Raw genomic sequence first — 18180 nt, 5'->3', positions numbered from 1 at the left:
GGTCTGCCACTACTATTTTCAGGCTCTGTGCTGTCAGGACGTGATGGCCATTTATCTGGTGGACGGTGAAGGAATGCTGGTCCCTGGATCCAACGGCTTGGTGCTGCCAGCTCAGCTAGCGTCTTGCCACGTGTGAGATCGTCGGCTGGATTGTTAGCTGTATCCACATACCTCCAGGTGTGTGAGGCAGTCAATTCCTGGATCTCAGAAACACGGGTTCCCACGAAGACCTTGAACCGACACGACTCAGATGTCAGCCAGGTGAGAACTGTGGTGGAGTCAGTCCATAAGAAGGTCTGGGCAATACACAAGGTGAGCTCTTTGTGAATGAGTGAGGACAGCTGGGCTCCTGTCAATGCTGCACAGAGCTCCAATCGTGGCATTGACTGCTGGCGTTTTGGGGCCACCCTCGACCTTGCCATGACGAATGAGACGTAGACGGTGTCATCACCTCTTGTGGTGAGGTACGCCACTGAACCGTATGCCTGCTCAGAGGAGTCACAGAAGATGTGGAGAGTGTACTCGGTGGTGTCAGTAGCAAGCTCCAGTGGTGCATAGGTTCGAGGGATGGAGATGTGGGCCAGCTCGGGGAGTTCTCTCTCCCACCTGGACCACGCCTGGAGGATGTCAGGTGGAAGGTTTGGGTTGTCCCAGCTCCTCTTCTTTGCCCACAATCTCTGGACAACGATCTTGGCCCGTGTAGTGTACGGGATAATGATCCCAAGCGGATCGTACTGGCGGGCGAGCACCTTATATATGTATCGCATAGTAGGAGTCTCACTCTCTGGAGGTTTCGGCTTGTAACCGAGGCAATCAGATGGACAAGACCACCGCAGACCAAGGGCTGGCTCCTGTGGATCATTACTCTTGTCAGTCAACCACAGCTCCGTGCTTTCAGATCTGGCACTGGAAGGCAAATGGGAGACAACACATGAGAAGTTACTTGCCCACTGTCGAATCTTGAATCCTCCAGAGGCCAGACACTGTCGCATCTTGTCCACTAGGAGCTTGGCGGACTCAGTTGTTGACAGGCTATGGCGATGTTTGCCATTGTGATGGACGAGGTGATGAGGTATGAACCATGACTCACTGGAGCTGTTTCTCTCTCCCTCCTGGAGCTTTGTGACACACCCACCATCTATTGATTGATTGATTGATTTTATTTGACCATTTTTGATATAAAAAATATGAAACAGCAACCTGTGTCATACATAATATAAATAGATAAAAAAAATAGTCAGGGATGACACAATAAAGCCCTAAGGCTTATTTCCATTGTGGTCCCTATAAGGCAGGAGACAGGGGCAAGTAGCAGCATATCTTACATAGATCAAACAAGTATCATTCTTACATACATACATACATACATACATACATGCATCAATCATTCATAAGTCACATAAAAACATAAATTACAGTTTCAAATACACGCGACAGATACAGATTGCCAACATTCTAAGATTGGTGTTTAAACCATTTTTTCAAGTTTTGTTTAAAACTGCATGTGCTTCTGATTGATTTAAGTGGGCCAGGTAACCTGTTCCAAAGAATTGTTCCAGCATAAAGAAAGGACTTTTTACCCATGTTTGTCTTAACTCTAGGTGGTACAAAATCTGTTAAGCTTCCCCTAGTGGAATAGCGGTGAACTTCTTTTACTCTATTTAAATAATTTTTTTAATAATTGGGTACATCCCCATAAGCACACCTGTGTACCATACATAACTGCATCTGAGATACACGATCCTCCACCTTCAACCATCCCACCTTATCAAAGTGGGATGATTCGAGGTGGGTTCTCATGGGGACATCCAAAACAAGTCTGATTAACTTGTTTTGTGAGGTCTGTAGCCTATGCTTCAAATTCACTGTGACGTCATTATACCATGAGCCACATGCATAATCAAAATACGGCTGAATTAAGGCTCCTGCCAAAATGACCATTGTTTTTCTATCCAGAAATTTTGAAATTCTGGCCAGAAAACGGACCCTATGGTTTATTTTGGTGATTGCCTTCTGTGCCTGACCTATGCCACTTAAGTTGCAGTCTAACATACATCCAAGGTAACTGACTGATTCATTGGCTGTAATTTCAAGATCTCCAACTACGACTTTAAAACTGGAAGCTTTTTTCAATCTAATCTTTGACCCAAAAAGAATGGATTCTGTTTTTCCTACATGGAGTGATAACCTGTTGTCAGTCATCCATCTGCTAACATTTAGAAGTTCTGCGCTAAGTAATTGTTCAATGATATTTTTATCCTCATGAGAAACTACGAGCGCAGAATCATCTGCATATAAAAAAAGATTAGATGAACAGACCGCCTTTAAATCATTAATATATAAAAGAAAGAGAAGTTGCCCTAAAACACTCCCTTGAGGAACACCACATTCAATGCCAAGAGGTTGAGACATTGTACCCCCAATGTCCACCACTTGCATTCTATTCCCCAAATAGGAGCCCAACCATTTCACTGTTAATTCACTAAAACCCATAGCTTTCAATTTATACAGTAAAACACAGTGGTCAACTGTGTCAAATGCCTTCTGTAGGTCCAACATCACCATACCACAGAACTTCCCATTATCTACCTCTTTTTTAATAAAATCTGTTAAGAAGAGTAAGCATGTATCAGTAGAGTGAGATTTCCGGAAACCATATTGCCCAGTCTGGCCAGGTAGCTTTCCAACCAACTCTCTGGCAACAGATGAAAAATATTCATTAAAGCCAGCCGCAACTATCCCCTTATCTGAAGTAATTGTATTGCCAAGATCTAGAGTGATGTTGGAGTTTTTGGTTTTCATCCTTTTACTATAACCAAGCTGCTTGAGGGACTTCCATAGCTTTCTTGAGTCATTTCTATATTCTGCTATTTTCTCATTAAAGTATGCCTTTTTAGTATTAACCACTAATCTGTTGACTTCATTTCTTGCCTTTTTATACTCAGCCCAACTTTGCTTATCCTTCTGTGCCCTGAATGTATCATATTTCTTATTTCTTGACCGTATTGTCTCAAGGATTTCATCATTTACCCAAGGTTCTGTCCTCTGTTTTATTCTAATTTCTTTATATGGGGCTATATTATCAATCACTTCTAAAAATATGCGTTTAAATGAGTACCATGCTTCATTTACATCTTTCCATTGCAATACATTAGACCAATCCATTTGTTTCAAAATTTCATTGAATGTTTCTTTGTTATACTTTTTCATCGACCGTATTCGAATTGAAGAATGACAATTAAGCACTGCTTTCTTGGACTTTCTAGTACAGAAAACAATAGAATGGTCACTCAACCCATAATTAATAACCCCGCTCTGTGTTATTCTAGACTTATCCGATACTAGAATAAGGTCAATCGTGGTTTGGGTGTTGAAACACACACGTGTAGGTTCATTAATAAGCTGTTTTAAACTAAACGAACGACAGAAATTCATCAATGCTTTATACGCGGACACATCGTGTTTCTGAATATCAGTGTTAAAATCTCCCATCATAATAACTTCAGATTTCATCAAGTCCAACCTCTTTGTGCAAAGTTCCTCTAAAAGTTCATAAAACTGGGTTTGATCAGGCGGCCTGTAACAAGCACCGATTAGTATGGGCTTACTCTTCGGTAGCAAAATATCCAGCCAGACCGCTTCAATCTGATCGCTATACAAGTCCGTTCTGTGATTAAAACCAATGTCCGCTCTCACATAAATGCACACCCCTCCACCTCTGCGGTTTCGATCTCTCCTAACAATCAAATAGTTCTCTAATTCAATTTCAGCATCCTTAACAGAGTCATCCAGCCATGTTTCAGTGAAACAAAAGATTCCAACCTTTCTGCTTTTACTTAGGTGCCGAATCTCGGTGATTTTCGGTAGAAGGCTTCTGATGTTGAGATGAAGCAGGTGTAGTCCTCGCATAGCCAGGAAAGAATCCACGTTCGGCCCCTCACTGCCGGTGCTCTCCGGCTCCTCCAAGAGTGACTGGCCTACGAGTACGGGGGCCCGAAGATCCAATCTGGCCTGCTCAGTTTCGCGTTGCCTGATGCTATCTCTCCCCGACGGATCTCCGCTGCGTCTCTCGGCGTCTCCACGCGCACCTCCACTCCCCACGGCGACCATGGAGAAAAGCCGGCTCCCGACGTCTGGGTGACTCGTGCAGACCATTTCACCTGCTATGGGCCTTTTTGAGATCGTAGTTCTTGGCATCGGACCTGGGCATTGATGTATATCCCCAGATAGTAACAGGCAGATGCAAATTATCAATTTTCCGCCGTTTACTTGCCGTTTGTCGCTGTTCTTATTGTTCTTATTGTTGCGCCTGGCTGGATACCAGCATGGATAGAGGAATGTGTCCATGAGGATTTTCTTTCCATACCCAAACTGTTTATTAAGTAAAGGTTTGTTTGTATTGTCACAAACATTTTGTAACTGCCTTTCAAACCTGATTTTGGGTCCAGTGTCTAAAAATACTTTTATAAACATGTATGCTAAAAACACCACAAGCACACCTGACTTGCCTGCTGCCATGCTGCCCTGCCTTATAAGCTTCTGGATCTCTGCTTCATATATTTTAGCTTTGACGGGGTCTTTAAGTAGTCGTCTCTCTGTGCTGCGTAGTTTTGGCATCACTGCTTCAACATCTGCCTTCAATGGTGGCGCACCCTTTACCCGGAGCAGAGGTGTAGCGTAGCGAAGTGTGTTACCAACCTTCACTCTCGTAGTGCGTGCTTCCAGGACGCCAACCGCTTCCTGGTCCAGGCGGGAGTGCACTGTTAACCGCTCACTACGGAATGGAAGCATATCAAGCTGCCAGAGGCGTTCAACATGTTGGTAGATGTCATCTGGTGTTGGCTTGAAGGCTGTGTAGTAGCATGATGCAGCGGGGGACTGTGAACCATCTGGACCCTGGAGCGTCCAGCCAAGTGCTGTGCGGATGGCTACAGGTCCTCCCTTTGGGCCAAACCTCACAGGTTCTGTGGCAGTGATCAGGTGAGTGTAATCTGCACCGATGAGCAGCAAAGGTTGCACCTTATTGAAGCTCTGCAGTTGTAACCCTCTCAGGTGGCGGTAGCGTCTCTGGAGCGCTGCTATTGGATAGGATTGTTCTGTCAGGGCAAGTCGACCTGCTGTGTAGGCCCGCTCAACCAAATGCTGTTCTGATGGTGATGCTGGAGAAGCTACATGAAAGTCAACTGATGCTCCAGTGAGGTGAACAACATCCTGACGAACAGTCCGCAGGGTGAGGGACTCCGCTCTGCCTCCGAGCCCCAGGTCTCGAACTGCAGCTGGAAGTATTATGGTGCGCTCAGCCCCGTCATCAAGGATTGCATAGGTCTGCAGTGATTTGATCCCATGCCTGATGATGATTGGCACCACCTTGAGATATACTTTCCCTCCTTGCCCAAATATAAGGATTTGATCTCTTTATTAATGGGGCCGTAGTTGTTTTCAAAGAGTTGTGACATATCTTTAGTAAGGTTTATTCCTAAATATTTTATTTTGGGCGAGTCCCATTTAAAATTATATTTCTCTTTAGTATCTGGGTGGGTGACATAATTAAATGTGAGGGTTTGGGTTTTTTGGATGTTAAGCTTATATCCAGAGTATGAATTATGTTTTTTTTAGCAGGGACATCAATTTAGGGATGCTTGAGTCTGGGCTTGTAATAAAAAGCAGAACATCATCTGCAAACATACATTTCTTATGTTCTTCTCCTCAAATCATAGTCCCCTTTATCTCAGAGTCCTCTCTAATTGCTTGAGCTAAGGGTTCAATAAATAATGCAAATAGGGTCGGGCTCAGGGGACAGCCTTGGCGTGTCCCTCTTTCCAAATAAATAGTTTGCGACAGGTGTCCATTAACCCTGATTCTGGCTGTTGGAGAGAAGTATAACGCTCTAATACATTTAATAAAACCATCTTTGAAGCCGAATCTTGCAAGTACCCTGTATAGATATTCCCAACCCACCGAGTCAAATGCCTTTTCGGCATCTAGGCTGATTAACATAGCACTGATGTTTTCTGATGTAATATAACTCACCACCTGTAGTGTTCTCCTTAAATTATCCTGTGTCTGTCTGTTTAATACAAAGCCTGTTTGGTCTAAATCTACCAGCTCCGGAAGCAAATAATTTATAGTCTACATTTAAGACTGATATTGGTCTGTATGAGCTTCTTTCAGGATGATTGAGATAACTGCTTCCTTCCATGATTGGGGGGCTTCCCCTGTTCTCAGTGTATGATTAAAACAATTAAGCAGGATAGGTGTCAACTGTAGTTTAAATGTTTTATACCACTCTGACGGATATCCGTCTGAACCTGGAGCCTTATTAGCTTTCAATCTTGCAATGGCTTTATTCAGTTCTTCTGCTGTTATCTCAGCCATAATTTCTTTATTCTGTCGTTCTCCTATAGACGGTAAATCTAGTGAACTTAGAAAAGTCTCTATTGTTGTAATATCTGCCATGGCCGGTTGGGTATATAGATCTTTATAATATAGTTCAAAGGCATGTTGAATGTCCTTTGATTCATTGCAAACCTTTTGGGTCTTGGGGTTTCTAATCTTATAAATCGTATTCTTTCCACGTTGTTTTTTAATCCTCCAGGAAAGTAGTTTCATCGCCCTATGCCCTGTCTCATAATACCTTTGTTTGGTAAATTTAAGTTGTTTTTCTATTTCTTCATCATATATACCATGTATGTCTTGTTTAATTTTGTTTATTCTAGTCAATATCTAAGGATCTTTTTGTTCCATGTGTCTGGTTTCTAATGATTTCATTTCCTCTTGTAGTTCAACAAGTCTTCTCTGTTTTTCCTTTTTCCGAAAAGCTGTGAGTGCAATAATTTTGCCCCGAACAACTGCCTTTGCTGCATCCCATAAAGTATTTGGAGACACCTCTCCATTATCATTATTTTGTAAATATGTTTCAAATTCTTGTTGAATCTGTTTCTGTACCGTTTTATCATTTAAAATGCTCGTATTAAGTCTCCAAAGTGTATTTTTCCGTTGCTTAGTTAAGTGCAGGGTTAAATACACCCGAGTGGTCGGATACATCCCTAATCCCTATTTTACAGTCCCTGACTCTGTGCCAATCTGATTTATACATAAATAAATAATCAATTTGTGAATATACAGAGTGACTGGAATGGGGAATAATATGTGAATTGTTTTTCTCCTGGATGAAACTCTCTCCATACATCAGTCAGACCCAGCTCTGCAAGCATCCACTGGACTAGAATAGCATTTGGACTTTTCTTTTGGCGCTGATTAGATGTATCTAATTTAGGTTGAAGTTGGACATTAAGATCACCATCACAAATTAGAATTCCCTGAGTTTCCAAAACTATCAATTCAAATAATTTTTTGAAAAACATTTTTTTGCTCCCCGGGGGGGCGTACACATTAAGTAAAGTTACTTCTTCATTGTCTAATTTGCCATTTACCAAAACAAATCTCCCCTCCTTATCTTTCACTTCTGAAATAAATTCAAAATTTACTGCATTAGGGATCAGTATAGCCACTCCCCTCCTACGGCCTGATTTATGAGATGAGTAATAGGTATTTTGAAATCCAAGTTTTTTAAACTTTTCATGTTCTAAAGAAGACAGATGAGTCTCTTGCCAAAAAACTACCTGTAGCTTTTCTCGTTTCATTTTAGCTATAATTTTACTCCTTTTAATCGGATTATGCAGCCCATTGACATTTAGTGTGACTATCTTATATTCTTGATGATGCATATACTCTTTCAACATGCGTACTCCTGTGTAACATTACCCATGGTATCCCGAACAGGAACAGTGAACAACAAAATAGAAAAACAAAAACCATAGACTTCCAAGTCCGAAGTTCAATAAAACCTCAAATTGAGAGGAGATCCTCGCGTCCATCGAGGGCCTCTCGTCAGTATCAGAGAAGATACTCTGCACTGGTGACAGTCTTTTCAAGTCAGTTTCTCCATAGCCGGTATAAAGTTCTATCTTGTCAAGCACCGTAAATAATAACATTAAGTCTCTTTTTAAATTGGCAGAAATTTGAGAAACATGCATTATCTTCTTGGGTATAACAATATAATAAATAATATTTTTAGCAAAGAAAAATCAAATTCCTTAGTCGGCTGAAAATTAAGTTGTAGAAGCATTTTTTCCCCCAAGTATAACAATTTCAACATAAGTTAGGGGAATTTCCCTTGGCTTTGAGCTCTCTCAGTATCCCCACATATTCCTTTCTTTTCTTCAGTGTTTCAGGAGGGTAATCTTGATCAAAATAAATCCTTTTCCCCTCGTAGCGAACATCTTTCTTTCTCCACGCCATGCGCAATACCTGCTCTCTCACTCTGAACTCAAGGAAGCAAATCACCAGTGATCTAGGCGGTGCGTCTTGGGGAGGCTTTGGGTCAAGTGACCGGTGGCAGCGCTGTATTCCGAGGTCCATATCCGCAACTGGTGGGCCGACTTCTGATTTTATTAGCTTCGTCACAAACTCCGATAGATAGTCAGATATGCGCTGTTCGGCCTCCCCCACTCTTGCTATGGTGGCCTGTAGCGTACCTGTAGCCTCCTGGAGTTTCAAGTTAATTTCTCCTCTAAACTCGTTCAATTCCTTCTTCATGTCATTACGAAAGGAAAGTCGAAATTCACTCATTTCACTTTTAACATCCGACCTGAGCGCACGAATCTCGTTATAGATAGCCTGCATGACGGGGTTAGCTTCTTTCTCGTTAGCATCGCCATTGTTATCATAGCTTTCCTCGTCGCTGCAGTATTTTTCTCCGACAGTCTCTCCTTTTTCACGTCTTGAGCCTTGTTTACATTTAGTCTTTTTTTGTTTATCCCCTTCCATGCTAAGTTTTAGTACAGTTTTTTAAAAACTAATGTTCTTCAAAGGGGATAAATTTCCGACCGGTTGGAAGTGGAGTTTTTAGGCTGCCATTTGCTTCTGCGCCATACCGGAAGTCCGGTCCAGCACCTATTTCTATAGTCAGCGAACTCTCTCTCACTGTCATGTACCAACTTAGGCAGTTCAGGAACTGGAACTGGCTGTCTGGGGGACTGGACGGTGTATGGTACCTGCAGTGGTGTATACTGAGACTGGGGGCTGTACTGAACCTGTAGAGCTGACACTGGCTGTTGCAGGGTGAAACCAGCAGGGGGAGACACCAGTTGATAGGCTGGCTGAGTTGAAGGGGGAGACACCAGTTGATAGGCTGGCTGAGTTGAAGTGGAAGACAGAGGCTGGTAGAGTTGCATATGTTGGTTCTGTGGTGACGCGGGCACCTGGTATATCGGCTGTGTAGAGATGGTTGATGGAGGCTGATAGATGGTCCCCAGGGGAATAGCAGGGCTGTAGGGCGATGGATTGATAACTGGCTGAGTGAGAGCTGCAACAGGTAACTGTGGTGCCAAATACAGAGCTGTTGCTATCTGGGGGGTTGATACACTGACTGGGCAGACATGAGTGGAGTGTGTTGCTGTACCGGTGCTGCAGACATGAATGGGGTGTATCGCTGCACTGATGCTGGATTTGCTGGTGTTGTGTGCATGGATAGGTATTGCAGCTGTGCAGCTGGTGGTACTCTGTCCTGTACATTGTTAACCATTGATGTAGGAGGCTGGTTAGACTGGTAGCCAGATGTAGCTGGTATCTGTGCACTTGTATAACTCACTGCTTGTGATGCTTGAGGAGTAGGCTGCAGCATGGACACATTCAACGTAGTGGGGGGAGGCGGTGCCCATGCAGATGTCACAGTTGATGGCAGAGACTGTGTCAGTGCTGCTTGAAGCTTTAAAGCTGCAGAGGTGGTATGTGGCAGTGTAGACAGTTGTGGCTCATGCTCAAGCAGTCTAGCTGATCCAAGCTGAAGGTTGGATGGCTGCGGCAGAGGGGTGCTGTGAACTACTCGGCAGCTTAACCAGGGTGCCTGATATGGTGGGATGCTTGTATTGAGATTGAGTGGTGGCTGTAGGACAGGAGAAGCCTGGCTGCTTTGATAGCTCCGCTCCTCAGGCGCCACTGATGGTTGGCTCATATAGCCTGTTAGCTGGCTGGGAAAGTCTCTACTATGCATCGCCATGTTCCACTCGCTCACCTTGTCGGCCGCTCGCAGCGATAAGAGACGCTTGGGGATAGCGTGCACTCCGTGCGGCTGGTCCGCTACGCTCACAGACTCGGTCTGTAGGCTGACTGACTGCAGCTGCTGTGCGCCGACGCTCTCTCTTTGGTCTTTAGCGCAGGCACCGTGAGGAATGACGGACTGTGGCAGGCTAACCTGATAGCTTTCTAGGCAAGCTGGAAGCTGTCGCTCTCCTGCTCCGAGCACGTCGCTGTCCGTGGCCGTTGATATCGGTGTGTCCATTTCTCCGTCACGAGTGAGGAAATCCGGCTCGAAGGACCAATATTAAAGAACTATAGGGGGAAACTGTTGTGCTGGGACTCTTAGGGAATTAAGACACCGTTTTGACTTTCACTTCTTTATATTAAACTTTCTCAGCAGCAGGTCAGTACACACCAATTGTTCAACACATGCTGATTCTAAGGACCCCCGAACGTAAACATAGCTGCCCTGTAAACTGCCCGACTCAAACAGACTGAACTAAAAAGTGCTGAAATATAATTATTAACCTGTTTAAATCAGCAATATCAATACAATCAAATTAACAGATTAATAGGGTGTATTTGCTGGTCACAAAGGGAATTTATAACAGGAAGTGTTGCCGCGAGCATGAAACACACATGTTGAACAGTGTTTGGTCTGTGAATATCTTGGTGCATTCAGAACCACATTTACTGAGGCAGCTGCTCATCAGACAGTCTGCTGCCATTCTAACTAATGAATGTGTGTTGACCTGAGTACATGACTGTCACTGACCATGTCAGAGATCATCCTGGATCTTACCTGAGCAGTTGACTTTATAGATGAAGGAAGAGGAAGATGATTCTGCACAATCTCTCAGAGATCCAGACTGAACACAATCAGAGCTGATCATCCACACAGTGCCTGGGGACCACTTATTTCTTCCAGAAACAGCAGAGCCACAGTGCAGGTATCTGCAGAGAGAAGCTGCTTCTTTCAGGGTCCAGTCAGAGAAATCATGGTCACTCACTGGTCTCCATTCTCCTTCATGTTTCAGCTCCAGTGTTCCTGCACAGCGACTGTCTTCTCCCACCAACCTGACGGGTTCTGAACAGAAACAACAGAGTCATCAGTAAAATAATAAAGTTTAGTGAAAATGTGAAACTAAAACTTAAGTGCTTATACTCTGACTTCTCTTTTCTTTCTCTGTTTACCTGTTTGGTTGTAATTTCTTTCAGCCTGGAGTCCTGGAGAAATACAGAAATATTTAATAGAAACACACAAATATATTGTTGGAAGTATTAGCAGTGGACAGTGTGCTCTCATTGTTGCACCACTGCAGAGTAAATGTGTTAAAGCACAATATGTACTGATCACCAGAATGAGTAAAAAACAAATTGCAGCCCACCTCCTGCTTGGGATTGTTGCTTGGGCGACCACAAAGATGCACAAAGTAAGGAGTTACAAAATGAACACAAACACACAACAGCCACAGACAGGAATGTGGAATTAACTCAACACAATGAAAAGAGTCACAAAACAAACACAAAGAGACAAGAAATGACTACAGAGACACAAAACCAAACTAAAGCACAAGGAGAAGCAAGATCAAATTTCACGTATATATACATATTCACACAATTACCACTAAGATACAGTCAACAACTACAAAGGACATAAAACAACCTCAAAGATTCCCACAGTTACCACTAAGATACACAAAACAACAACAAAATATACAAAACAACGTCAAATATTCACACAGTTACCACTAAGATACACACAACAACCACAAAAGTCACAAAACAACCTCACATTTTCAAACAATTACCACTAACATACAATCAACAACCACAAATGACACAAAACAACCTCAAAGATTCACACAGTTACCACTAAGATACACACACAGCCACACATATTCACACAATTATCACAAAGATAAACACAGTAACTACACATTTTCACATAATTACCGCTAAGATACACAGAACAACCACAAAAGACACAAAACAACCTCAAAGGTTCACACGATTACAGCTTATTCTATCTATACATCAGAAGACTTTGACAAGATTTGGACAAGACTCCCAGAAAACTATCAAACTCACACCTGCACAAGACAAGTGTTTAGAGTTTTTAGTCCCAGCCTAGTCTCAGACAAAGATTTTAGACAGACTGTGAATCTTGCAGGTTAACTATTTACAAGACTACAACTAGATTCTTTTAGCATTTTTTCCCATCATGCTCTTAGTAAAAACTTGGTGGTGGTTTTACTGGCCGGTCTGGAACCAGTCTGGAACTAGTCTGGACCGGGGACCTTTCCCCCGCTCATCAATTGGTTGGTGATTGTGTTACGTCACTGAGACTTGTGATCATATAAAACACGTTTGATATGATCCAAACCCAAGACTAGGAAAAGACTGATATGAAACTGTGCATATTATTACCTTACACTTAACGATGAAGATGACATCTTGACTCCAGTAAAACTCCTAGATTTACTAAAGACTTTCAGTTTTTAGTCTGGGACTGTGAAAATATTTTAGTGTAAGCCCAGCATGATATAAAAACAACAACCACAAAGGACACAAGACAACCTCAAAGATTCACACAGTTACCACTATGATACACAACAACAACCACAAAAGTGGTGTGTGTGTTCATGTAATACCAGTCCCAGCCTCTAGGGGCAGTACTGAGTTACTCAAAATACACATGGAAACACAATAAGTCGGTAAATGTGCATTGTGGGGTTAGCACTGAAAACTACAGGGAATTAGTTTGACCTTCACTAAGTAGGAGATAATCACACACACACACACAGACACACACACAGACAAACACACACACACACACACATGACACCACACACACACATACACACACACATCACTGGCAGCACTGGCAGGGACTGGTAGTTTCTTCTACGAACGTTTTTTCTTATTTCTTTTCTTTAATACTCATTTTACAAAAGTTAAATAAAGCTAAGTTAAATAAAGCTAAATGAGCCTTCTGTGGAGTGAAATACCATGGATGTAGTTCATAAAGAGTGATTTTAAACAGATTCTTGGATTCAAGGCTCTCAGGCCCAGAGCTCAGGGCTCATCTATCTGCAGCCCAGCAGCCTGAGATCTACTGCTCTGCAGCCCAGCAGCCTGAGGCTTACTCCATCTGCCTGCAGCCTGAAGCAGCCTGAGGCCTACTCCATCTACTACTCTGCACTGCATTGCTCCTTGAAATGCCAAACAAGAGTATTGACAAGGTAGCCTCAGATAAGCCTCCATCTGAAAATCTGAGGTCTCGTAAGCCTCCAACAACAAATGCTGATATGGCTACTTTGGAAGTAGATGCAGCAATATTTGAATCAATTAATGCCAGACTAAGCAAACTAGATATTCTTGAGTCTTTACAAATGGAGATCCACGATCTGAAAATGAGCTTAGAATTTAGCCAAAATCAGATTGAAGAGTTAATGAGGGAAAACATCACTCTCAAAGAAGCAATGAATAAGGTTCAGCAAACTTCAAGCTCTCTCATGCAGGACAATAAGCACATGAAAGAAACATTGTTGGATATTCAGTGCAGAAATATGAGAGCTAATCTAATTGTTGCTGGCATTCAAGAGGACAATGCTGACCCTGAAACAACGGTGAGAGAACTCATGTCCAAACATCTTAAATTTTCTCCTGAGGTTGTGAAGGACATTGCATTTTCCAGAGTTCATAGACTGGGCAAACCAAGTGAGGGTAAGAACCGGCCACTTATAGTTCATTTTGAACACTACAAGCAGAAAGAAATGGTCAAGAGTCATGGAAGGGAACTGAGGGGGACTTCCTTCTGGCTGAATGACCACTTCCCTGCTGAAATCAATGCCAGGAGGAAAGTTCTGTTGCCTATCATGAAGGAAAAAAGGACTCAAAAATGTAAAGTGGCACTGACTGTTGACAAGCTTTATATTAATGGTCAGCTATTCCGAGACTCAAAAATAACTCCCTGGCTCTTTTAAGATGGTTTAATATGGCTTTTCTTGTTTTTCACTGAGTCCATATGACTCATTCTTTGAATGATATTTCTGGCACTAAACTGGGTCTTGAAAAGGGGCTAGTTTTAGCTCATGTTAATATATGCAGCTTGCGCAATAAGGTTGAGGAAATAGAAAGCATTGTTCGCAGGAATAGTATTAATATTCTTGCCATTTCCGAGACACATCTTAATGATTTTTTGACCGACATGGATGTAAATATTGAGGGGTTCACTATTTTTAGAAAAGACAGGAATCAGTTTGGAGGAGGTGTGGCCATCTATGTTCAGAATATTTTTCCTGCCAAAGTACGTTATGATTTAATGAAAGATGATGTTGAAGCTATTTGTGTACAAGTCTATGTATCGCACCTTAAGCCTATTTTAGTATGCTGTTTCTACCGTCCTCCTAGTGCTGATGCTCTATATCTTAATGATCTGTGTAATATTTTTGATAAGTTATCTGATATGAATAATGAAATCTACCTATTAGGTGATATGAACATAGATTGGTTGGGTAAGCCTGGTATAAACAAGAACAAGGTCCTCTCTATTTTGAATGCTTGTAACCTGTATCAGATTGTCACTCTGCCCACCAGAAATAGTATAGACAACGACGGTATCACCCTGAATTCATGTATTGATCACATCTATACTAATGTTCCTGATTTATGCTCTGAAGTTGTTTCTGTGCCAATTGGCTTTAGCGACCATAACATAATTGCTGTTACCAGAAAGACAAAGCTTCAGAAAGTCAGAGCAAATGTTATTTATACTCGTTCATATAAAAAATTTCATAAAGACTATTTTATCAAAGATATATCAAGTATAAATTGGAGTGATGTATATAGTTAGGGTGACCCTGAGGCTGCACTTAGCTTATTTATGTCCAAATACATGAAAATTGTTGACGAGCATGCTCCTTTAAAAAAGTTTTCAGTCAAACATAAAAGAGCTCCATGGATTGATAACACTTTAATGAATTTAATGACAGAGAGAGACGCTACTAAAAAAGTTGCTATAAGGTCTGGATTAATTGAAGACAGACGCAAGTATTGCTCTTTGCAGAATCAAGTCACAAAATTAAATAAAATGAAAAAGAGGGATTACTATAAACAAAGATTAAATACTGCTAAATATGAGGGGAAAAATCTTTGGAGTGTTTTTAATGAAATGATGGGTCGCAAAACTCATGTTTGTCCTCCCTTTGTTGAATCAAATGGTTTTGCTCTCACTAAGCCAAATGACATTGCTAATCATTTTAATAAGTTCTTTGTAAAAAAAATATCCAAACATAGAGAAACCATGGATACCTCAGATAACCATAAATCAAAGGACATAATTACGAATATGATAATGAATGACAAATTATGCACTTTTGAATTTCACCAGGTTGAAGTCAGAGAGGTGGAAAAGCTTCTCTGCTCTCTTCCTGACAATAAATTAGCGGGTGTAGATAATCTGGAAAGTAAACTGTTAAGGATTACTGCCAGCTGTATTTCATCTCCTGTGACCTATATCATTAATAGATGTTTATGTGTCTGCAAAACTCCTTTGTTGTGGAAGACAGCCAAAATTGTCCCAATACCCAAAGATAAAAAAAAGCTTTTTAATGAGAGCAACTCCAGACCAATTAGCATAATACCAGTCCTGAGTAAAATCATGGAAAAAGTTGTATATATGCAAATTCATGATTATTTTTTTTACAAATAACTTGATAACTATGTCTCAGCATGCCTACAGAGCTGGCCACTCCACGTCCACTGCCTTGATAAAAATGACTGATGACTGGTTTAGAGCTATTGACAATTCTTTAATGGTGGGGGCTGTGCTGCTAGATTTTACTGCCGTCTTTGATCTGCTTGATCACGTTCTTCTGATAAAAAAACTTGAATGTTATGGTTTTGGCCCACTGGCTTTAATGTGGATTTATAACTATCTGTCATCTAGATCACAACAGGTGCATTTAAATGGTGGTATATCAAACAGTGGGGATTTAGTATGTGGTGTGCCTCAGGGCAGCTGCCTTGGACCGCTACTGTTCATTGTGTTCATTAATGATCTTGCTTGGGCTACTGAGAGAGCAGAAATTGGGTTTTATGCCGATGATGTCACCTTGTATTATGCTGCGCCTTCATGCAGCGAATTGAATGATGTTCTTAATAAGGAACTGCAAATTCTGCATGACTGGGTTTCTTGTAATAAGTTAGTCCTTAACAATCTCAAAACAAAAAGCATTTTAATAGGCACTAGACATAAGTTATCTTGTAGCCCAAAGCTGGATTTACAGTTAAATAATGTAACTGTGGAACAAGTAGAGGCTGTTAAACTACTGGGTGTAATGTTGGATTCTAGGCTTTCCTTCAGTAATCACATTAGTCAAATTATCTTAAAAATGGGAAGAGCTGTTGGTATCTCTAGGAAATGTGCTTCCTTTGTTGCTCGACCCCTCATGTGTCAGATAGTGCAGAGTTTGGTGTTGTGCCACCTAGATTATTGTTCTGTGGTCTGGGCATCCGCTGCTAAAACTGAGCTCAAAAAGCTGCAGATTGCCCAAAACAAGGCTGCACGGTTGGTGTTGGGCTGCTCCACCCGGTCTAATGTTAACCGCATGCATGATTCCCTCTCATGGCTGATGGTAGATAACAGGTTAGCATCAAGCACTGCTGTAATTTGTTGTTTCAGTCAGTCTTGATTAATGAAGCGCCTGACTTTTTAATTAATCAAATTGTGTGTAGAAACTCCTTGCACAATTATAGCACTAGAGGGTCCAGTAACGGTCAGCTTGAAGTGCCTCACCCAAGAACAAAGGCCTTATCGCGATCTTTATCTATAGAGCATTTACTCTGTGGAATAATCTGCCTCACTACCTCTGTTGCACTGAAAGTAAACAGGTATTTAAAAAGAAAGTGAAAGTTTATTTTATACAAGCTGTACATTTTTAGATGTTGTTCTTACCTTTCCTTTTCTTACCCTTTTTAGGTTTATTGTGATTGACCTTACCTGTAAATGTTTGATAAATTGAGAATATGTTTTTTCTGTATATTCTGTGCTGTTCCTGTGGACCCCAGGAAGACTAGCTGGTTACTAAGGTACCAGCTAATGGGGATCCTTAATAAATAAACAAATAAACACACATACATATACACACATACACATAGACACACATAGACACACATAGACAATAACACACACACATAGACATACACACAGATACACAAACACACACACACACACACACACACATACACACAGAAACACAAACAGACAAACATACACAAACAAACACACACATACTCACACACACACACACACACACACACACACACAGACACATACACAGATACACAAACACACAAACACACATACATACACACAGACACACACACACACACACACACACAGCAAAGACACAAAAACACACACACACAGACACACACAGACACATACACAGATACACAAACACACAAACACACATACACACAGACACACACACACACACACACACACACACACAGCGAAGACACAAAAACACACACAGACACATGACACACACACATAGACCCACATAGACACACAGATACAGACACATACATACACACACACATACACACACAGACACACACACACACACACACACACACACACACACATACGGACATATACACATATATACACACACAGACACACATATGCACAGATACAGACACACACACACACACACACAAACAAACACACAGACATACACACACACACACACACACACACATATACACACACACAGGCACCACACACACATGCAGACACCACACACACACACACACACAAACAGACGCTGATAAACACACACACACACACACAAACACACATACACACATATACACACACAGACACAGACACAGAGACACACACACACACAGCGAAAACAAAAAACACACACAGACAAACTACACACACACATAGACACACTTAGACATTCAGACACACACACACACACACACACACACCCAGATCCTTTAATTAAAACAGTCAGTTTTTCTATGTTTACTGTGTTTGCTCCATATATTTGATCAGCCTGTTGTCCGATTTAAAGGATC

The 18180-nt window shown here is 41.7% G+C and overlaps 1 protein-coding gene across 1 annotated transcript in view; it reads left to right on the top strand.

Annotated features, from left to right (window-relative positions):
• The first annotated feature begins 13652 nt into the window (after positions 1–13652).
• ca4c (carbonic anhydrase IV c) overlaps positions 13653–18180 on the top strand; it is a 19084-nt gene continuing 14556 nt past the window's right edge. The window contains exon 1 of the mRNA XM_059352095.1: positions 13653–13809. Within this exon, the coding sequence (XP_059208078.1) occupies positions 13653–13809 (157 nt within the window). The remainder of the gene's footprint in view (positions 13810–18180) is intronic.

Source organism: Centropristis striata, chromosome 15 (genome assembly GCF_030273125.1).
Source record: "Centropristis striata isolate RG_2023a ecotype Rhode Island chromosome 15, C.striata_1.0, whole genome shotgun sequence".
In the NCBI taxonomy this organism is placed as follows: domain Eukaryota; kingdom Metazoa; phylum Chordata; class Actinopteri; order Perciformes; family Serranidae; genus Centropristis; species Centropristis striata.
This window is presented reverse-complemented; position numbering and strand designations above follow the sequence as displayed.